The sequence below is a fragment of the Acipenser ruthenus genome, chromosome 26, assembly GCF_902713425.1.
Source record: "Acipenser ruthenus chromosome 26, fAciRut3.2 maternal haplotype, whole genome shotgun sequence".
Classification (NCBI taxonomy): domain Eukaryota; kingdom Metazoa; phylum Chordata; class Actinopteri; order Acipenseriformes; family Acipenseridae; genus Acipenser; species Acipenser ruthenus.
In genome coordinates, this window is record NC_081214.1 from 14,986,537 (window position 1) to 15,009,796 (window position 23,260).

General features: G+C 41.7%; 1 protein-coding gene across 1 annotated transcript in view; it reads left to right on the forward strand.

The window, feature by feature from the left end:
• The window catches only part of LOC117963365 (collagen alpha-5(IV) chain-like), a 77,485-nt gene extending 54,535 nt beyond the window's left edge, over positions 1 to 22,950 (forward strand). The window contains exons 31-51 of the mRNA XM_059000833.1: positions 1,413 to 1,526; positions 4,976 to 5,143; positions 5,711 to 5,800; positions 6,494 to 6,640; positions 6,821 to 6,919; positions 7,035 to 7,124; positions 8,229 to 8,368; positions 8,676 to 8,802; positions 9,097 to 9,276; positions 9,886 to 9,936; positions 10,342 to 10,527; positions 15,220 to 15,353; positions 15,753 to 15,825; positions 16,176 to 16,247; positions 17,336 to 17,464; positions 17,711 to 17,809; positions 18,679 to 18,891; positions 19,400 to 19,577; positions 19,946 to 20,060; positions 20,477 to 20,649; positions 21,569 to 22,950. Of these exons, the coding sequence (XP_058856816.1) occupies positions 1,413 to 1,526; positions 4,976 to 5,143; positions 5,711 to 5,800; positions 6,494 to 6,640; positions 6,821 to 6,919; positions 7,035 to 7,124; positions 8,229 to 8,368; positions 8,676 to 8,802; positions 9,097 to 9,276; positions 9,886 to 9,936; positions 10,342 to 10,527; positions 15,220 to 15,353; positions 15,753 to 15,825; positions 16,176 to 16,247; positions 17,336 to 17,464; positions 17,711 to 17,809; positions 18,679 to 18,891; positions 19,400 to 19,577; positions 19,946 to 20,060; positions 20,477 to 20,649; positions 21,569 to 21,650 (2,660 nt within the window). The 3' untranslated portion in view covers positions 21,651 to 22,950. The remainder of the gene's footprint in view (positions 1 to 1,412; positions 1,527 to 4,975; positions 5,144 to 5,710; positions 5,801 to 6,493; positions 6,641 to 6,820; positions 6,920 to 7,034; positions 7,125 to 8,228; positions 8,369 to 8,675; positions 8,803 to 9,096; positions 9,277 to 9,885; positions 9,937 to 10,341; positions 10,528 to 15,219; positions 15,354 to 15,752; positions 15,826 to 16,175; positions 16,248 to 17,335; positions 17,465 to 17,710; positions 17,810 to 18,678; positions 18,892 to 19,399; positions 19,578 to 19,945; positions 20,061 to 20,476; positions 20,650 to 21,568) is intronic.
• Positions 22,951 to 23,260: the final 310 nt, after the last annotated feature.

The window sequence follows — 23,260 nt, forward strand, 5'->3', positions numbered from 1 at the left end:
TCTCCAAGCAGCTTGATGTTCCTGTGACAACAGTTGCAAATATTATTAAGAAGTTTAAGGTCCATGGAACTGTAGCCAACCTCCCTGGGCGCAGCCGCGAGAGGAAAATCGACCCCAGATTGAACAGAAGGATAGTGCGAATGGTAGAAAAAGAACCAAGGATAACTGCCAAAGAGATACAAGCTGAACTCCAAGGTGAAGGTACGACGGTTTCTGATCGCACCATCCGTCGCTTTTTGAGCGAAAGTGGGCTCCATGGAAGAAGACCCAGGAGGACTCCACTTTTGAAAGAAAAACATAAAAAAGCCAGACTGGAATTTGCTAAAATGCATATTGACGAGCCACACTCTTTCTGGGAGAATGTCCTTTGGACAGATGAGTCAAAACTGGAGCTTTTTGGCAAGTCACATCAGCTCTATGTTCACAGACGAAAAAATGAAGCTTTCAAAGAAAAGAACACCATACCTACAGTGAAACATGGAGGAGGCTTGGTTATGTTTTGGGGCTGCGTTGCTGCACCTGGCACAGGGTGCCTTGAATCTGTGCAGGGCACAATGAAATCTCAAGACTATCAAGGCATTCTGGAGTGAAACGTACTGCCCAGTGTCAGAAAGCTTTGTCTCAGTCGCAGGTCATGGGTCCTCTAACAGGATAATGACCCAAAACACACAGCTAAAAGCACCCAAGAATGGATAAGAACAAAACATTGGACTATTCTGAAGTGGCCTTCTATGAGTCCTGATCTGAATCCTATCGAACATCTATGGAAAGAGCTGAAACTTGCAGTCTGGAGAAGGCACCCATCAAACCTGAGACAGCTGGAGCAGTTTGCTCAGGAAGAGTGGGCCAAACTACCTGTTAACAGGTGCAGAAGTCTCATTGAGAGCTACAGAAATCGTTTGATTGCAGTGATTGCCTCTAAAGGTTGTGCAACAAAATATTAGGTTAAGGGTCCCATCATTTTTGTCCATGCCATTTTCATTTGTTTTATTATTTACAATATTATGTTGAATAAAAAATCAAATGCAAAGTCTGATTTCTATTAAATATGGAATAAACAATGATGGATGCCAATTACTTTTGTCAGTTTCAAGTTATTTCAGAGAAAATTGTGCATTCTTCGTTTTTTGTGGAGGGGTACCAACAAATTTGAGCACGTCCTGTATGTGCTCCAGACCATGTAAACTGCAATGAATAGGTGAGTGCTTCATTTCTATGTGTTATATTATATACGCTTGTACACAGAGTTATAAAAACTGCAAACCACAGAGAAAGATGAAGCTCTACCTGCTCTAGCCCATAAATAGGATAAGCTGGTCCACAAACAAATGCACAACAAACTCACTGTGAACAGTCTTATGCCGTCGGAATGCATGATTCATCCACGCTGAATTCTGTTTGTGTATTCCCAGGTGACGGTGGCATTCCTGGCACACCAGGAACCCGCGGCCCCTCAGGCCCCCCAGGGATTGGTATTCAGGGCCCCCCCGGACCTTCAGGGCCCCCCGGACCTATCGGCCCACCAGGTACCTCTCAATGAAGTAACTTGTGTAGGACTCCCTAAAGGAGGGCACGAAGAGGCTCTAGAATCTGAACCTGTAGATTGTTTGTTTTTCAACCTGTACAGCAGTCAGGATCCAATGGGTTTTAACTGGATTTTGAACAGGAGTCAATCTGATTAACCTCTGCCAGGGGGTCTCAAACTGCGAGGCTCACCTCTCTGAGGGGACGCACAGAACAGCTGCAATAATACATTACAATGTACATGATACATAAGGCTATGATTTTGGCATGGTGATTCTAGTACATTTCACAGTTGAGGTGGGTGGGGGTGGGGGGGGGGGGGACAAGAATTAACGGAAAGGCCACCAAATAATGTAGCTTTAGCTACATCAACATACACAAGCTTTTAAATAGTACACCAAAACCAATAATATAAAGACTATTGCTTTTGACAAGTTAAAATGTTACTTTAGAGTACAAAACTCAGTTAAAGGTAGTTTCACACCAAAGTTTATATATATATATATATATATATATATATATATATATATATATATATATATATATATATATATATATATATATATATATATATATATATGAATGATTTTTAGAATACTGTACTATTCAGGCTTTCACACAGGCCACGAAGCGAAACAGACGGTGTCTAAAATAAACTGTTCCTATTTCTCTGTGCGTGTCCTGCTTAAATGTACATGTGCAATTTGTTTTTATTGCCATGTTTAAAATGAATCGGTATATATATTTTCTTCAATAATAAGAACAACATGTTTCTGAGTAGCCTACAGAGCACTGCCCCTTTTAAAAATAAAAACAAACAAAAAAAAACAGATAGTCAAATCACACAGGCAGGCACCGTGTCCAAGAAGCGGGACATCACAAAGATCAGAAAAATGGACTACAAAACAGATCAACCTCTCGTTTTAATCTACAGATCGCAAGAAATAAAAAAAGGATGTTCAGCGGCAGTCTGAAGTATTGTTTAGCAATGTTTAGCTTTAGAGAAAGGTGAGGTATTTTCAACAGACTACTTGTGCACTACAGTGTATGAAAGAAATAATGTATTGATTCATACTTTTTGAAGATGCAAGCCCACTTTTTTTGTTTAAAAAATTAAATAAACAAGCGTATGTATGTGAAGATCACAACCAAGAGTTTACAGTAACATACGATCTGTGTTCATTTACATGCTCACTCAGCTACAAAATACAAATCTCATTTGCTGACCTACACAGCTACACGTAAATGCTGTGTGCATACACAACCAAACATTTTACACACTCACAGATTTGTACTTTCAGTGCATGACACACTGCATTTTTAAAGGAAGTGCCTAACCAATGTGTTTTTGCATCCATTTCCAAGATTTCACAGACTTTTGTTCAAATTCACATTTTTCACGATTTCCGTGAAAATCATATCCTTAATCATATACTGTACATGTAAATGGTGTAAGAAAACATTTAAAATGACAGCACTGGGCACCCAACAGCCACATATTCCAGGGGGATTCCTCCATTGCTCCAGTAAAATCTTAAGTCTTATCCAGGGGTAGGTTGATCAAACCGACTCGTGTGTCGAAATTCTATTGAATGCAGGAAGCTGTACATCACAAATTCAAGCTAGAAATTACCTTTTGATAAATGTGTGTGTGTTTTAATAAATGTTTTAAGATTACATTATAATTGCTCAGCATTTGACTGGCGTATTTTGGAATATGGCCTGGGAGAATTTAATTTACTTATTGGTGTTTTACTGTGTCGCGTCTTCACAAAAGCACATGCACTACAGGATGGCACACTGGCTCACATGAATGACGCGTCTTCACTTGAGCAGCATTCACAAGGGCTTTGAGAATGAACTGCATCCTTTTAACATGCACTTCTGTGGTATACTGGATTGTGTGTGTGTGTGTGTGTGTGTGTGTGTGTGTGTACATATAGCCTTGTGCTTAGAAACTATGAACTTTTGAGTGGATATATACTCTAACCACCTCTTGCTACTAACTCTCTCTCTCTCTGTCTCTCTCTCTCTGCATGTTCTGTATTTCTTTTACAGACTTTACATCTCAGTGTGTTTTGGAAACTGCTAGTTTAAATATTGATATCTATCGCACATTTTAGTGTAAGCATATACACTAATTCAGCAGATTTGGGTGAATTTTCTGCATAACTAAACAAACAAAAGCAAGCATTTCAGACAAATCGGATTTAAAATGTTTGACTTGTACCTGTGTTTAAATATGGGACGCCAAGATATTTACTAAATGCCCCCTGCCAAACCAATAATACCTATTAGCACTTGCAGTGTTATCTCCAGATATTTTTGGTTCTCCACTTCAATTTGGAACATGCAGATACATCAGATATAAATTAAGTGTCTGCTGCTCCCTGCTACTCAATCATGAGTTGTAGTTCAAGCTTACACACATTCTTTTGGAATCAGATTTTCATGGAAGCTCCGTGTTACAGCAAGTAGTTTACCTCTTTTTCAGATATCAATATTTGTCTTCACTCCATGAAAATTAGGGGTTTTGCTTTCTAATGAGCATGTGCACCCTTATTTTCTACTACATGATTCACTAAAACAATCCACTAATATTTTGGTGTTATTTAAAGTGTTAACCCTTTAAGGACTGAATCGGTATGCACAGTATACAATAATTGGCATAGCAGATTTTCAAATATATTCCCGGTCCTTGAGGGGTTAACTAGACCCAATATTTAAACTATACAGTATATTTAGATTTGTAGTTCTATAATATTATAACCTTTTATGTGCTTTACCCTGTTTTATAACCTTTGTCGGCTCTCTGGCCTGTTTTGAAACTCCTAACTTCTTGGTGCCTCAACTTCCTGGTGGTCCCTAATTGCTGACCCTTTGACCCTCAGGTGATCAAGGTACTGTGTGGTTTATCCAGCTAGGTTTTTATTGAACAAAGAAATATACATGCATGTATTTTGAGGGGAAAATATTCCCTTTTAAATATTTCCTTTTAATTACGTTCTTTTTGTGTGCATAGCCCCACTTGGTGGCTGCATACTATCATTGCATGTTATAAATCAGATTGTTATTGTACTTGGTTCTGTTAATACATTTCCTCTGAGGAGTGGGTACAGCATTTCTTCACGCTGTTGACAGTCCGCCACAGGTAAAATGCAGGTGTGCAAAGTACTCTACGGAATTAATTACAACTTCAGTACATGGAGCTCAGTCAAGCAACTTCAGTCACACTCGCCAACCTACAGTACATCATATTGGTGTTCGCTTCAACGTACAGCAGATTGGGAAACAACAGTAGGCAGCGATGGCCTTTAAATCTCTCTGATTTGTATTTACTGACATGCAGTTTTATCAACAGTCTTGTCTTCTGTTTTAGACAGTTTCATAGAAGCATGAAGATTAAGTCTTCCACTGCTATGCTAATACAAACACTTTCTAATCTGCGTAGGATTTCCAGGCAGGAACGGAGAGAAGGGCGACCCCGGCCCCCCTGGGCTGGACATCCCCGGCCCCCCTGGTGACCGTGGTAGCCCCGGCTTCCCTGGAGCTCCAGGCCAGCTGGGATCCTCCGGCCCGCCCGGCGCGCCCGGCAGAGACGGACTGCCGGGACTGCCAGGTAAGCTCACAGCTCCACTGTGAGGAACCTCAACGTTATGGCTAAAAAGATCTTTCCCTTTTAAGATCTCCGTTCATTTACCACTTTTATTTCAGCCCATTCACAATGAACAAATGTAGTTGTTCTACTTTCTGTTGGTTTTGTTTATTATTATTGATGATGATGATCAAAATATCTTTTTTGTGTAATATATCCTGTATACTTAGTTATTTTGCGCTATACTTTTTTGGTTTTCTAGAATGGTTCAGGGCTTCACAGCATTTCCAAACTGTCCATACATTTGTTTTGCCTCCCGTATGTTATAAAGAAGTAGTGTGTCACAAGCTGATTATTTGGATTAATCTATTTACATTAAGCAGTGTGACAGATGATGGTTAGGCTAATTCAATTGAAGCAATTGAACAAACAGCTGCTTGAATGTTTCTTCAGTTTCAATTCTAAACTTGAGGGCCACTGTCTAGATTAGACCTTGCCAGTAAGCAGTGCTGTAGTGCAGGATGTAATTTAAAGAGGCTGGAGCGTGTCCCAGGAATGGGTGGACTGACCTGGGATTTCTCCCCCTCTAAGGTGCGAAGGGTGAAATGGGTGTGATGGGAACACCAGGCCCACAGGGACCCCCAGGCAACCTTGGAGCCAATGGATTCCCCGGACCCAAAGGTGAGTCTCAAAGTCATTGTAACCCTCTGGGCCAATCAGCTTTCTAGTAGAGAACTGGTACATTCCTTAATAGGACTAGAAGCTCATGGGACAAGACTAGAAGCTTGAATCTTGTTCTAATGGCAGCATACATTTTAAAGAACTCAAAGCGGTCCAGTCCAAAATATAACCTGAAAACACATTATAAAAGTCTTGATGCACAAAAACAGCTTTACAATGGTCTGCTCAGGACATGTAAAGTAACTGCTGTTGTCCAGTATAGTACATTCACAAAGACGTATGATTTAGGGGACAACTAGCTAAGAGTTGGTAAAACAGTTCTCTCCATTTAAAGCACTACTCCCTGTTTTAGTACCATGTACTAGAAATAAACTGTTCAAGAAGTATGAGACAACTGGTACATTACTGAATGAATTTAGTGGATGAGTTTAGCTAAATATTAAGTGAATGGCTTAATATTAAATGGTAATATTGTTATCCATTCACTACCAATGCAGAATGATAAGGTGGGATATATGTGTTTCAATGTGTAGTGCCAGTGTATGATGCTTAGTGGTAGTAAACTAAACAGAAGCATGTACACATTTTGAGTGTGTTTTACAGGTCCCAGAATAGTGCTAGCTGCAGTGTGTAATGTTGTGGTTGTTGTTGTCGTTGTTTGGGTTTTACGGCTCATTTCTCCTCCTTGCTCAGGTGACGATGGCTATCCCGGTCAGAAAGGAACCCCTGGATTCCCTGGTGGGAAAGGGGACAAGGGTGAATCAGGCCTGCCTGGCCCTCCTGCACAAGTGGACCCCGGTCAGCAGTACAAGGGGCAGAAAGGAGACTCGGGCCTGCCAGGTGAGATTCTATCCTCCTGCTTCACTGTCAAATATTTGCGTGTTCAATTCTGGGTACTAATTATTTTGAGTCGATCGTCTCACAGAAGCACCCCGAAGTATTATCCATTCCTATGCATTTTTATAACCAAAGCAGATGCCTAGGCTGGATATTTTTTCACGTGTTTTATTCTTTCTCAAGGCTCGTCTGGTTTGCCTGGTCAGAAGGGCTTCCCCGGTCTAACTGGTGACCCTGGATTGCCAGGGCAGGATGGTCTCCCGGGCTTACCAGGTCCAGGAGGTAAGTTATCATCAGAACCCCTTTCATTCTAAATGAACAGTTCTTGGCATCATCCACAGAACTTCAGCATGATTTTATCCCCGTGGTAACTCCTCTACCCTCGACTCTTCGCCAGGTCCCAAAGGAGACCCAGGAAACCCCGGCCAGCCAGGATCCAGTGGCATTCCAGGACAGAAGGGTGTCATGGGAGAGATGGGCTTCCCTGGTAGGTACCGGCATTTATGGAACACGGAACAAAAGGCAAACTGTACTATGATTTTTTTTCTGGTCAATAGGGTTAAACTAATACAATCAAAAAATATATGTAGGAGTAAGTGTGTGTGAATTTGTAGTATTGCAACCAGCTGAAATTCACAATTTTGCAGTTTAGAAATACCAAACCCATTTATGTACTTTTACCTCCAAATGTCTGGTTAACTTTTCTAATTGGTAGATATTTCCCTTGGCTAATAGTTGCAAACAACTTAATTGTAATCCTAGCACTGTGTGGTCTTGCGTTATCCCGCCTTCAATCATGCCAATAGCAACCAGGTGATCTTCATTACTCAAGCGGGGCATGGTCGTATCTTTCGCTGTTTTTGCATTAATTAAAATTGTGTCTTTTCGAATGGCTATTCATACAGATTCTTAATCAACTTCTTTTGGCAATTTTAACTCCACTCAAATACCAAACCTGGCGTTTATGAAATGACATGACTTGAGGTCAATATTTTGTTATCCCAAGTAACCATAGTACTCAAACAACCAACAAACCTAACTGCTCACTATTTAAAATGTAAATAACATTATGTATGTGCCCAATGAGCTATTGATGTGAAATTTAGACTGTTGCGTTTTCATTGTGCATCAGTGCATGTGTGAGTGTGTGTATGTGTGAGTTTATGTAAAGAGAAACTGGAGAGGAATGGGAAATCAAAACAATCATCCAAATAAAGCTGAAGCACCAACAGATAACGACATAGAACATCTGTACAGCACTGAAACACTATGTTAAAAAAACAAAAAACTGCTGAACCTCATCTTCTTAATATTAGCATCACAAGGTATCCATGTAATTTATGACGTCGCAGAAACCCTACATGGAATTATTTTCCTGTAACTCACTGAAGCCCATCTATTATTCTGATATATATAATCAAATGAAGCAGGAAGGATTAGCACAGACTGAACTACAATAACTGTTCACACAATTGCGACATTAAATGACCACCTGTAGAATGTTCTTTCCCCCTCCCAGGTGTGTGTGTGTGCGTGCTGCTGTTCGGTGCTGCAGTCCCCTGCTGAACTAGCTGTGCACTCTCTTCCGCAGGTCCTTCTGGTACTAAAGGTTCTCCTGGAGGACCAGGAAGGCCAGGCCAGCCTGGACAGCCAGGCAGCCCTGGGTTTAGAGGGGAAAAGGGGGACCCTGGTCTGCCCGGTGTGGGAGTGCCAGGTTTTCAAGGCCCCAAGGTAAGTGGCAAATGGACATTGAAACACATGCCAGTTGATGATCCGACTTAAAATCGATTTACAGTAAAAGGTGTGTTTTGGGTAATCTGCAGTCTGAAACCACAACTAACAATGTCTCTTGGGCTGTTGCAGTCAAAATAAAGACATTGAATTAGGTTTCTGTTTGCATTTTTATGAATGTAATAATCAATAACAATATATTTCTCTGATTGCATGACTGCTTTGCTGTTCTCTGTGTGAGTAACTTGGATTGTTCTGTTGGCCATCCCGGTTGCAGTAATGTTTTGTTCTCGTGTTTTGTTTGCAGGGTGATCCAGGCCAGCCCGGATTCCCTGGTTCCCCTGGGTCGAAGGGCTCAGCGGGCACCCCTGGTCTGCCAGGACTGCCAGGGAGCCCCGGGCTGAAGGGAGACCCCGGCCTGCCAGGATTCCAGGGTACTGTATGCTGCTCTTTCCTCCTGCACTTTAAAATAGAACTTCAACCATCATATGATATTCAGGAAAGCATGAAGGAATGTTGTTGTTTTTGTTTTTTTGTTTTTTTTTAATCTTGGGTATTTTATTTGGTTAACATAAACAGTGACTATCCTGCTTACAGGACACCGTTTTACATTGAGGTTTGTGTTTTTGTGTGGGTTTGTGTTTGTATGAGTGTGTGTTAGTGTGTGTGTGTGTGTGTGTGTGTGTGTGTGTGTGTTAGTGAGTGCTGACTGCTGTGCTTGTGTTCAGGTGCCTCTGGGATCCCTGGTCCGAAGGGTCTTGATGGAGCTCCGGGTGCCCCTGGTCTCGGTGGCCCCCCTGGACGGCCTGGCTCACCAGGCAGCCCAGGAAGTCCAGGTCTCCCCGGAGAGAAGGGACAAGCTGGACGGGATGGCATTCCAGGGCCCGCTGGAAACAAAGGAGACCCCGGTAAGAACTGCTCCTCTCACGACTCCACACTCTCAAACAAGACATGCACACACACACACACACACACACTGATGCAAGTGAAGCCATGAGAGTAAACGCATGCTATCTTCAGTTTAAATGCCCATGCTGGTTTGGATCGAAAGCAGTAAGTCAGCCCTGGTAACATTCCTGAGATGCCCAGAAGCTGGGAGTGATATCCCTGCTCATCACAGGCAGACGTGGAAGTATCACACAAGGTATCAAACACTCCAGGTACCGGCACACTGCTACTCAGGCAGAGCAAGAGCTTCACTCCTAGTGACAGACTTCAAATGGGTTCGTCTTGCTGCCAATCACAGATCAGCCCTGTCAATAGCATCCTGACTCCAACGCTGCAAAAAAAAAAAAATCGATTTTTGTTTATTGTCTCCTTAAACTGACCATTCATTTTGCACCCTCGTATTCAATGTTGGTTGTCGGTCTTCAGGGTAATTTTGGTGTTTGTGGTATTTTGAGGTAAAACTGTATACTGCTGCTAAGTGAAGCAGACCAGCATTTCCGCGAATGCCTTGATCACATGCGCTCACAAGGGTCACCCCTTTAGCGGTTTGTTTCCTTTTTATTTTTCAGGTCCGCCCGGTTTCGGACGTCCCGGATCCCCCGGTCTCCCAGGATTACCAGGTAACCTTTCTACATAGTCTTCATTAAAACTGTATATGTAGCAATAAGGATTATATAATAAACTGATATTCATTCAGGAGCAAAGCAATCCATATGCACATCACCTTGATTTAAAAAAGTGAGTCATTTCTCTTGATGCATTTTTTATTAGCAGACCTGTGCAAGTCTAGAAAAAATGTATATAAAACCACAGAGCAGTAAACTAATCTAATATGTACCTTGGTAATCTTTCTGTAAATGTTTTATTTCGTGAAGTAAGCTATAGAAAGCAAACATTATTTATTTTCCGTCTCATCTTACTTCATGTGTATATGGTCTAATAATTGAAATGACTGTGACTATGACTTGTTTCATAGAAGTGTGTTTTTGTTTTGTTTTCCTCTCTCTCCTGTGTTTGTGCAACAGGCTCAAAGGGAGATCCTGGTTTCCCTGGCACCCCAGGTAGCAATGGCTTTCCAGGTCAGAAAGGTGAACTAGGATTCCCAGGCTTGCCTGGTCCGCTAGGCCCCCCTGGTCCCCCTGGCCCCCCAGGCCAGCCTCGAGAAGGACCCAAGGGGAACCCAGGATTATTGGGCCCCCCTGGGAGGAGTGGTAAGTACAACCAGGTCACATCTGCACCTTCCTCATTATTTTGCTGTCAGGCTTTCTCTATACAATATTGTACAGGTGTGGTGTGTTTACTAGAGCCTCACTCATAGCAAGGCTGAAACTACCACAAATCTTTATTGAAAACAGTATTGCCTACTTGGTCTCTTTCTCAGATATTCGTTCATTTCATGGTGAAGCTAATCTATTTTTCAAACCCCAGCTGTACCTGAAGACCTATAAATGTTTGTAGACCCCTTAAAGATCATTTAGAAATTCACAGTGGAGAAAAAAAAATGACCTGTACATTTTAACAGTATCATAAATTACCTCATTAAACTCTGAGGTGTAATATTTAAGACAAGTAGTAGACAAATATTTCAGCCATCAGTGTTAAGACTGATTTTTTTTTTTTTTTAGAAAATTATATTATGAATCTTTGACAACCAAATGTAGAAACTAAAGCCTGGCAGCAACATGTTTTTATTATTTATGCATTCATTTTACAGTGCACAAATCACTGAGCACATGAATGAAATCATTGTGATGTTTTAGCGTGCACTGAATGTAGTACGCACTGAAATCCAGCCCACAACATACACACAAATCAGTCTCACAGAGGCCCAGCCTGCTGCCTCCACAGCATGGAAATATATTGGTGTCTTCATCCCCACGGTCACTTCTTCACGGTTTCACTGCCTCCGATTCCTCTTCTTCCTCATCAGAATGATCAATATGTTTCACCACCATTGTCCCAATCCAGGAATGTGTCTGTCTGTGTGTTCAAGTTTGTTCGTTTTATGAGAGGATGGAATTCCTGGGCAGCGCATCAGTTATTCCCTTCAAATCCTTGATGTGAAATACTTTAGGCTCCAGAACATTTCGGTGTGTGATTTACAATGTCGTTTAGCGTGGTTAAACCGATTTGTAGTCAACAAAATAATTCCACAAATCATGCCTGTGAAGGATATTCCTCAATAGGTCTCAAATGTCCAGTTTAGAAAGAATTGCATGTTCTAATATTTATTTTAAAACATACCTGGTATTACACTTGTTTTAAAGTTTGCAAGCCACTTTCTTTAACCTTAAGTAGTACCCGATAGCATGTTTCAAAATGAAAAGTGGAAGTGTAAAATGGGTAAGAAATACCTCCTTGAATCCATTTATAAAAAAAATGTAACTTTTGTACAGGGTTACTGATGAATGCAGTACTTCCCAATAAAGACGTGCCACAATTAAACCAAATAGACTTATAACCCTATCCATCATAACTTTGATATCCTCTGTAGCAATGATTTACAGTCTAATATTTTACATTCAGATCAATTATCAAGCAGGAATGCCCTGTGTTTTCTGCTTTTGTTATTTCAAAGATAGAAGTGTCCACTTTTAAAATCTGCCCAGCCATTTCATCTCTCATATGTTCGTCTTTAGTTGCATGTTTGCGATCTTCCTGAATTTTTCAATCACTAACACCTTTAGTCTGAACTTTTGGTTTTGTCGCTTACAAATAATGCTTAACGAGAAGACTTCACCTTCTCAAACTCCGAGCTCTTGGTGTAATCTTAATACATTTCAAACAACGTTTTGCATATTGGCAGGGTGAAAATTGTAGTGTAATCTGTAATTGTAGTCTGTTATCAAATTAAACCCAGAATGGATATTGTTTATGCTTCAGTATGTGACAAAAACATTGGTTTTGGACTAATCTGCTTACCCTGTGAAAACTCAAGAGCTACTTGTATTGCATTTTCAATTGTAATGTTAAGCGTAAAATACCTGCCATGTGTGTTTAATTTTTTTTTATTTAACCTGTAACTTTTTTTTTCATGGTGTGTGCCCTTTGACCCTTCTAATGGTGGCTGTTGGTGACTTTTGACCCTTTACAGGTTCTCCAGGTCAGCTTTATCCACCTCGTTGTGCATGCTTGTAGAATAGGAGCTGTAGGAACACAATGTAGGGAACTCTGTCTTACTGTCAGCTCAGTGCAAACGTAGGGGATCTGATTGGAAGGGTAAAGCCCCGAAAACAATGAAAGACTTGGCGTATTGAATTTCAGTATTTCTATACCTCCAGAGTATTCTAAAAGGATACTTTTCCTAAACAACGATCATTTTTGTAGATGCTACAGGTAATTCATTTTAATTGTTCTAATGTATTACATCAAAGTTTATTAATATTCTGATCAGAAAATAAGATCCCACTTCCTCTTCCTGTGTGCGTGCAGAATTAACGTTTGTTTTTAAACCAGAGAACAGTTCAGATCTGAATCAGAACCCCTACTTGCTTGCCTCTGAGCTGCAGTGCTGTGCTAGGAATAAAAATTTGTTTTCGGTATGTTAACCAGCGATTCTCGAGCCAGAAAGTTAACGGGAGTCCTGCGATTTCCATCTTTTGGCTGTTCAGTATTGTTGTGCTTGGCTTTGTTAAAATACTACTGCATCCAAAAATAGCAATAGTCAGTGCGTCCTTTCAGGAATCCTGGTGTCTACAGCATGTTTTAAATATTGATATTCCAAGTCAAAGTGAAGAAACTGACATTTGGAAACCACTTTTTATATACACTGCTCCAGACAGCTGAAGGGTATTAAGAGTTCCCGAAATCCTGTGTTGAAATAATAATCAACACCTTTCTAACAGTACAAGATTGTGGAACTTGGTACATTTAATAGACATGATATAATGTACTCTGAATACCTCTTAGTTGTGTGGAGCAGTGTGTTTTTTTCTGAGAACACCAAGTCATTTAAAATGTAGTCATGCATTTTTATTTAGGTTTTGCTAACCCTGGAAAGTGGTTGTGTTTTGATCCATTTAAATGGATAGGATTTGTCAATGACTGTCTATAGAATACTGTAAACAATACTATAGACTGCAAATACAGCTAAGGAAGCATGTGATGCTGGGCTTTCTTAGATGTTGTATTGTGGTAGAGTCTCACAGTTTGTGCTGTCAGAACCTGCACCCAAACTGCACGAGATGACTGCTATTATACCGTAAGACACCCTACACCCAACCTGTTCATAGAACACAATTCACACCCTTCCCACAATACAGTACACCATGTTAGCAGGTCCACATTTCACCCCTAGTCACGCTTTCATCAAACTTGTAGTGTTACAGCTGGAACATTTCACCTGAGTCAATGTGAAAATAATGCCGTGAAAATGGAGATCAAAAGCAAACACTAATAGACTGTAATGCTAATGAAAGCCTGGGTCATTCCATTTTAACCCTGACCTATATATTTAAAGTGTACGAGCAAATGGGAGTAACCTTTCTGAAGACTTTTAGTTTGCGTTGTAGATTAGCCCCTTAAGGACCAGCTTTATTTAGCCGTGTGATAAATTGCAGGAAGGATAACTATACTGTACTGCTCCCCCCCCCCCCCCCCACTCCCATGACACACATACATAAAGGGTTTATAATTCTTGCTGATTTTAAGTCTGTTCATCTCCCTTTTCTTATTACCTGGAAGACCATCTTCTCCAGCACACTTTGAGAATCTGCCGCTTTGTATTTCTTTTAGCTACTCAAAGTGTTCATGAGAAGACTGTCTGCCGCAGGAGTCAGCTGCATGTTATTTTGTTTCTATGGGAGTGGACCGCTTTCTAAATAGTGGTGGGGGAGGGGTTTCCTATTGATGTGGTCTTGCTTGGGTTTGGCTCTTTAAATACTAATGAACGGTTGTCCAGTCTGTGCTTTTCATTACTAAGTAGTATGCTTTTTGAATTATTTTACATATGCAATTCTAACTACCCATCTTATTTTATACTGTTTGTGTGTGGCCCTTCTAAACGGGGACTCCTGGATCTTGGTGAACTTTGATCCCTACTAGGTCATCCAGGTTAGACCCTTCAATATCCTGTACACGTTCATACTTTGTGCACTTTTTCATCTCCTCCTTCTCCTGAAGATGCAGAGAGTTCCTTTAAACTTGCCTCTGTGCACTCCTGTTCTAGGAAGGCTCTTGACCAGACATAATAACAACATATACTTGCACAACTACACTCCCTCTCTCTGTCCCCTCTCTCCGCTCGCTTTCTCTTTCTCTCTCTCTCTCTCTCTCTCTCGCACACGTTCACAAATAAACTTTTTATAAGGCCATTCACCAGTAAAAATGTAACCTTATTTGTTCACTTTTTACTTCCCTTTTTTAATGTATTCTTGTGCTCCGATATAGTATTTTTGTCTGAATCGGAATCCACCTGTTAATATATGTGCCTGAAGAATTCTAGTGGCCAGCATCTATTGACTATATCCTGATTCCAAAAGAAATCACATGATCTGTCTTTTCAGATCTCCTGACCCCACATTATTCATGCTGTATTAAGGGGCCAGCAGAACTGAAATATCACTGATGTACTTCTTCTAAACCATGCTGGTCCTATATTACACTGGATATTGTGTTAGTCTACCAACCTAATAATTGGCCCTTAACCCCCCACCCCCTTTTAAAGTCTGCTTCGTGGGAGATGGGTCTGTGGAAGATTGATATGTCAGCCATCATTTGAATGGCTCAATCTATAGGCCAATTAGCTTTTACAGTTTCCATTGGTAATGTTCAGCTGGTTACAGTGATGCAGTGAGGTTCGGCACATTAGCTCACTGGTGTGTCTGACTGCACTGCTTGTCCACTGCTTCATTGTTGCTGTGTGCTTGCTTGTTGACGAACATGTGTCTTGCTGGCGTGTGAAGGTCAACCAGGTCGAGAAGGCCCCCCCGGGCCCCCAGGCAGCGGTGGAGTGAAGGGAGAGAAGGGCAACCCAGGCGGTCCTGGCCAGCCTGGATTCCCAGGCCTCAAGGGAGAGACTGGACCTCCAGGATTTTCAGTAAGTGAGATCCATTAACATTTTATAAGGGTTCAGATCCATTGACTTCCACATCCGTCCACCAGGTGGTAGTGTTTGCGATGTAGAAATACTGGTGGGCTTCTTGGTCTACCTGTGAGGTTCCCAGCCTATGGTCCGTGAAGAAACACAAGGTGGTTCTTGAAAGAACCCAAATTAGGTTACTGCATCTCCCCGTCAGGGGACTAATAATAGTCCATGCTGCCACTTGCCAGAGCAGTGCTGTTTTTTATGGTTTTGTCATTGAGTTTCCTTTAGTATTTATTGATTTGTATAGGTTGCCAAAGAGTTATGTAAATTGAGTTGTATTCACAGTAATGGTGAAGATCCTTTGGTGGGTGTGGGTGTGGGGGGCGGTAGGTAACCGGTTTCTGTTTCTAGGGTACCCCTGGTATTCCCGGAGGAAGTGGTCAAAAAGGAGACACCGGCTTCCCAGGCGTGCCAGGATTCCCAGGTCAGTAACGTCGAACATTTATATTTGTTGGTTACAGCAGCAATGATTGAGAGATTGGGTAAGTTAGTGATTTTGCAAAATACAAATATGGCCATATGTTTGTGTGTGAACAATTCTAGTTATATATTCATTAAGATACTTGATCTTTTTTTCTTACAATATTTGAAAAAAACCCACAATGTCCTTATTGCAGATCTGAAATTTTTTGTGTATGTACTGTTTTATATTTTATTCAAAATGTTTTTCAATGCATTCAGGGTGAAGGGATCGATTGTGCAATAAGAGGTTTTCTCAGATTGTCATGAATTCGTAGCAAGTGTAAAACCGTGAGTTATTTTTCTCCCCCTCAGGGATGAAGGGTCTTCCTGGGACCCCTGGTGGTATCGGATTAACAGGAGATCCCGGTAGGCCTGGCCCTGAAGGTAAGTCAACTGAGCTCCCAACCAGACCTACAAACCATACTGAAGCATTAGGAATCTGGCTCTTTTTTGGGGGGGGGGGGGGGTTGTGTTGTAATTTGCCAATTTAGAATTGGCAATTTTTTTATTTTCTCGTTTTTTCTCCCCAATTTGGAAAGCTCAATTCTTTTCTTATTTCAACCCGGCTCACAGCTGCCACCCCTGCACTGACTCGGGAGAGACTAAGACAGACACACGCGTCCTCCAAAACGTCAGCCGTCCGCTTCTTTTCACTCTGCAGGCCCGCCATGCAGCCACCTCAGAGCTACAGAGTCGGAGGACCACGCAGCTCTGGGCAGCTTACAGGCAGGCGCCCGGCCAGTCTACAGGGGTCGCTGGTGCGCAGTGAGCCGAGGACACCATGGCTGACCGAAGGCCTCCCCACCCCGAGTGGTGCTCAGCCAATTGTGCGCCTCCCCCTGGGAACTCCCATCCATGGCCCGCAGTGGAATAGCCTGGACTCGATCTGGCGACCTCCAGGCTATAGGGGGCATCCTGCACTCCACGCGAAGTGCCTTTTCCGGATGCGCCACTCAGGAGCCCCCGGAAGCTGGCTCTTTAATATATTAGGAGGCTGTGTGATCCAGTGGTTAAAGAAAAGGGCTTGTAACCAAGAGATCCCCCGTTCAAATCCCAGCGCACTCACTGACTTACTGTGTGACCCTGAGCAAGTCCTTGTGCTCTGTCTTTTGCGTGAAACATTGTTGTAAGTGACTCTGCAGTTGATGCATAGTTCACACACTGTAGTCTCCTAAGTCCTCTTAGGTAAAGGCGTCTGCTAAATAAACACATAATAAAACTAATTACACACACACTTCATGTATTACTTTTTGTATATTTCAAATTTTATACATATCTTCAAATCTGGATTGAAAGAACAAAGAAAGCTGTGCAATATCCAGATCAATGCAAACATCTAAAATGGTTCATATTGGATTCAATATTTAGCACAAAAATGTACAATTACATTTTTTGCACTGTTCAAAGCTTAAACTTGAATTGCCTTGGTAACAGTGGTGTGTTTTATTTTTGTTTCCATTCCCTGTGTCCAGGTCCCCGAGGGCCTCCTGGTCCAGCCGCCGCCCCCATAACGTTGAAGGGAGAGCGAGGATTTCCGGGGCCCCCAGGCCAGCCTGGGAGTCGCGGGCCCCCAGGACCCCCAGGCCAGTCAGGCCTGCCAGGTACACTTCTGGAAAGTTTCTATACTCCCAATGATGCAGAATTGAATACCGCATTCAGAGACATTTTTATTTAAGTACAGTACTGTACTACCTAATGCCATTCATTTTTCTCCTCATTGCACTCTTTTCCCAAAATGTCAATCTATAAACACCATCTCCACATTGTATAAAGAGGCTTTCTAATTGTGGGAAGGTTTCACAGGCTATGCTGGCCCACTGTTGATGTGCATCTGAATTCTGTTTCAGGACCGATAGGACAATCTGGAGATCCCGGACGAGAAGGTCTCCCTGGCTTCGATGGTCCTTCAGGACGTAAAGGAGACACCGGTCCATCTGGACAGCCAGGTTAGAGGACAGGACCCTGTGCAGCATGGTGTGGGTCCAAAATAGTTATCAGAACCCAACCAGTCTGTTTCATGAATCCAGAGTAGGGAAAAACACATGTACTTCTTTATCTGTTCTTCCTTGTTGAATTAAAAAAATATTATGTTTGGAATGGCATTTCCATGGAAGCATCATAACTTTTATTTTTGCAAAATGTCATGTATTGCCAATGGCATCTTGTAGTTCCATATTACACATGGAAAAAGAATCAGTATTCTTTAGGATTGATAGATGCATATAAATGTGGAGGTTCAGATTGGGTTTGTCTTGAACTGTATGTCTAGCATTATCATAATGCTGTGTCTTGAGTAGCAGACTTGATGGCAGTTGTATTTGAGGTTCAGTGGTACCAGGGTCCATTTGGACTGACATTTCAACAAGAAATATTTCATTAATGTCTTTAAACAGTCTTTTAGAAATCTGAAAAGCCTTAAGCCTTGTCAAGAACTTTGTCTAAATGTACTGCATTTAAAAAAGGATTCTTTTGAATATGGTGGTTTTAAAAAAATACAGAATAACATAACAATTACCGTAAGAAAGATAACTGAAGGCTTTTTATAATTTAGTTATATTTGCCAAGCCATAACTCAAATTGAATCCCTTTGTTTGTTTGTTTGTTTGTTTGTTTGTTAATTAACAGGTTTATGATACCTAGTAAGGATCTTTTTAAACCAGGTTTTTCTCAGATAAAAAATGGGGACGTGTAATTGTTACAATGCAGTAACACTATGCAATGTTCACAGGAATTCCATGTTCGTGTGTTAGAGGGCAGATACAGTGCTGCCTATTGGATTGTGACTGACCGCTTTTGCTTTGCCCCTGCCCCCCAGGTCAGCGAGGTTTCAATGGCCCTCCTGGTCCCGATGGATTACAGGGTCCCCCCGGCCCCCCTGGGTCCGCCTCTGTTGCCCACGGCTTCCTGATCACCCGCCACAGCCAGAGCGAGGACGTGCCACAGTGCCCGACCGGCACCAGCTCTATCTACGACGGCTACTCCCTGCTGTACGTGCAGGGCAACGAGCGGGCACATGGACAGGACCTGGGTGAGGCTGGGCTTCATAACCCAAACTACATCTAACTGGGGGAGATTCCGTTCAAATGCCCTGAGCCGTATTGTTACCTGCTTTATGGCGCTATTCAATCAAAACACACCACTGCATAAGCAAAATGTGTATTAAACTTCTATTATGCTTTCAATGGCGCCATAGAACAAGGGAATAACGCGGGTGCTGTAATTGTCGTTGAATCTACCCTTAAGATTTTGGCTTATGCCTTCAACATTGATAAATGGTAGCTGCAATGTTTCTCCTGCTTAGTGTTCTAGTTTTATCTCTGCATTTTGAAGGGAACCAATAATATACAGAACTGTGTGTTGAGCATGATCATAATAAGGTCTTATTATACAGTCTTGCCATGTTAATGGAGACGATGTAATGGGGGGCGGGGGCGGGGGCGGGGGGGGGGGGGGGTCTCCTTTTCAGAGCTTCTTGTGCAGGAGCACAGTAGACTGCTCTTCACCTGTGTAACTGTAGTACTGCTCCTATCCTACAGGTACTGCAGGAAGCTGTCTGCGTCGCTTCAGCACCATGCCCTTCATGTTCTGCAACATCAACAACGTGTGTAACTTTGCCTCCAGGAACGATTACTCCTACTGGCTCTCCACCCCCCAGCCCATGCCGATGAGCATGGCACCTGTAACCGGGGAGAGCATCCAACCGTTCATCAGCAGGTGAGAGTGTGAGGGAGAGAGCGGAGGCAATCTGCCCTACCTTTTGCAGGCTGCAGCCAGACTCCTCCTTTTTATAACCTGCATAGCTGCATGTCTAACGCAGCCTCATTTGTTGTAAGCACATTTTATTTTTTAAGCATGGACAGTGAGGCTGCTGGAGAGATACGCTTGGCAATAATGCTCCAAAAATGTTCTCCCTCTCCTTTTCATAATCTGATCTCATTATCCTAGTTCCTTCACAAAGTAGACAAACGTCTACTGGTGCAAAACATAACTGTCACAGTTTGTGACTGAGTGTTTAGTTGCAAGCATTGTGTGTGAGCTCTCTTCTCACCCCCCTTGTCTGTGGGTGTCCGTCTGTCCCCCAGGTGTTCGGTGTGTGAAGCCCCCGCCATGGTGATCGCTGTACACAGCCAGACCATCCAGATCCCCTCCTGCCCTCAGGGCTGGTCTTCACTCTGGATCGGATACTCCTTCATGATGGTACTGCTTTGAATATCACACCGGCCCAGCTTGCAAAAAATGTTCAAACCCCACAGTAGTTTTCATTGTTAGCATTTCCAGCAGGTTGGACAAAGCAATTCATTGAAAGTGAAACATGCAATACAGTGCAGACAGTTATCTTTTTATAAACGCTGCGGAACAAAAGTGAAATGGGAAACGACACTTTTAATTCCTCAAAAAACAACATGCCATAGAAACAAAACAATGAGTGTAATGCAATACTGTACACATGTGAATAAACACACATTGAACACACTGATTCTTTCAGACGCTTCGGGAGCGTTCTAGTGCAGTCCTCCTGCGTGTCTCACAGCCATGCCTCTCTCTCTCTCTCTCTCGCTCTCGCTCTCGCTCTCGCTCTCTCTCTCTCTCTCTCTCTCTCGCTGTTTCTGCAGCACACCAGTGCGGGCGCGGAGGGCTCCGGGCAGGCCCTGGCATCGCCAGGCTCCTGTTTGGAGGAGTTCCGCTCCGCCCCTTTCATTGAGTGCCACGGCCGCGGCACTTGCAACTACTACGCCAACTCCTACAGCTTCTGGCTGGCCACTGTCGAGTTGTCAGAAATGTTCAGGTAAGAAGACATTAGAAACGGCATGTGAAAGGAATATTTATTTAGATAGGTTGCATTTAGTACCCAAATTCTGCTACCCCCTCGACCACTGCACTGTACTTTTTTAATTTGCTGATTCACAGTAGGAAATTAATTGTATATACAATATGGGAAACAAGCCAGCAATCTTGTAGCTAACCACAAGCAAATGAGACACTGGTTTTGTATACAGCTATTATTATTATTATTATTATTATTATTATTATTATTATTATTATTATCATTATTATTATTATTTGTTTATTTAGCAGACGCCTTTATCCAAGGCGACGTACAGAGACTAGGGTGTGTGAACTATGCATCAGCTGCAGAGTCACTTACAATTGCATCTCACCTGAAAGACGGAGCACAAGGAGGTTAAGTGACTTGCTCAGGGTCACACAATGAGTCAGTGGCTGAGGTGGGATTTGAACAGGGGACCTCCTGGTTATAAGCCCTTTTCTTTAACCACTGGACCACACAGCCTCCATACAGCCCTATAGAATTAACAAATTTTGCTTCATAAGTCAAATGAAACCTGCTGAATAATATTATGTTAATATATTGAATTACATACTGCTTTGTAGTTTTCCATGTACTTGATGAAAAACTGACATTTCCAAAAATTGAAATCCTGAAACATGAAAATCCTGAAACGTGAAATCCTGTACCACCAATATGGCTTCCCGTAGACTTCTGTGATATTGTTTTGTAGTTTTCTTTTGATTTTACGTGATTTTAAATACAAGATTAAAATTATATATATATTTTTTTTATTCTCAGTCCTAAAATTCTAGGTGATGCAAAAGGTTTGGCCGTAGCTGTACTATAATCTGAATTCCCTTCAGCCTCTCCTACTGTGTGTGGAATATTTAGTCTCTGTCTTTGTTTGTCTCAACAGTAAACCTCAGTCAGAGACTCTGAAAGCAGGAAACCTGGGTTCCCGAGTAAGCCGCTGTCACGTGTGCATGAAGAGAACGTAACCCTTCAGAGCACACGAGCAACCGGGTGCTAATCCCAGTTGCATTGTCTTCCAGTTCAACTAAACAAGGTGCTACTGTGCAACTCAACACAGACTTTCTCAAGTGAACAAACCCAAAACGTACCTCAAAGTGCCGTAGCGGAGATGTGTACGGTGCATTTTCTCAGACAGGCTGAGAGAAAATTGAAAAGTTTTTACATTTTATTTTTATTGTTGCAACACATTTGCAAAGAAGTGCATTGGGTATATTTTTAAGGAGCAGGAATTATCTCCGTGTTACCGAACCGGCACTTTGTTTTACGATTCGCAGAGAAGTAATGCACTGAAGACTCGAGAGTGAGACTGCGTTCTATTTTTTTCATTTTGTTTTGTTTTTTTCCTCTCATGGTGCTACTAACACTACTGTATCTCCGACTCAAATGTAACCCTTCTCTTATTGTAAGTAATACAATGTGTATATTATGTAAACACCTTTTTTAGTATAAAAGTGTCAACAACTTGCATTGTTATCGAGGATCACGCTTCTCGCTCACACACAGCCTGTACAAAGTGAACGTTCTAGAAAGGAAACAGTATTTTATATTCAATGGTGTAAACTGTAATTGCCAACGGAGGGTTTTTATAACTTTCTGATCGTAAAAAATAACTACTGATTTTACAAGTACATACACAAGAAATCCCACTATTAGTAGCAGTGTGGAGTAGTGGTTAGGGCTCGGGACTCTTGACCAGAGGGTCGTGGGTTCAATCCCCAGTGGGGGACACTGCTGTTGTACCCTTGAGCAAGGTACTTTACCTAGATTGCTCCAGTAAAAATCCAACTGTATAAATGGGTAATTGTATGTGAAATAATGTATAATGTGATATCTTGTAACAATTGTAAGTCGCCCTGGATAAGGGCGTCTGCTAAGAAATAAATAATCATAATAATTTTGAAAATTTATTATAAAATAGTACTCTAAATAGTAGTCTAATTTTTTTTTCAGGGTTTTAAGATACTGTACTCCATTTTACTAATGTATTTTTATAAAAGGGGGCTGATCCTTTTTCCTAAATGGTATAATGTAGAACCATGGCTTTAGCCATACTATAAACATTTTTAAATGTCTGAATTAGGTTTTTATATAACACAAAAAAATTGGCAAATTATTTTTTTAACTTCCATACTAGCCCTTTTAAATAAATTCAGTCACCAAAGGATCAATATATATAATTTCAAATCTGTGTTGTTTTTGTATGTGTATTATTCAGAAGTTGTTGTAAACTTTTAAAAAAGACTGAATAAAGAAAACAAAAACGAAGTGATTGTGATCGCTCTGTGAGAGGAGATGGGCAGTGTCCCTGCAAAAAACAAATCTCAATCTTCAGATGTCATTTCAAGTGATTCTTTACATTGTTAGAAATGTTGCAATCATTCCACGTTCTGCTGCTGAAGTATTCTCATTCTGAGTTTGTTTATCTGTCTTGCTTTGAGCCTGCTAGTACCTACACTGACTAGCCATTCCATTCAAGTCATTTATGGGACCTTTCAACTCACAGAGGGGTGCTTTTGTAATTGACACATCCTTAATGGAGCTCTCCTATCGTAGGAAGTCTGTTGTATAACAGTAT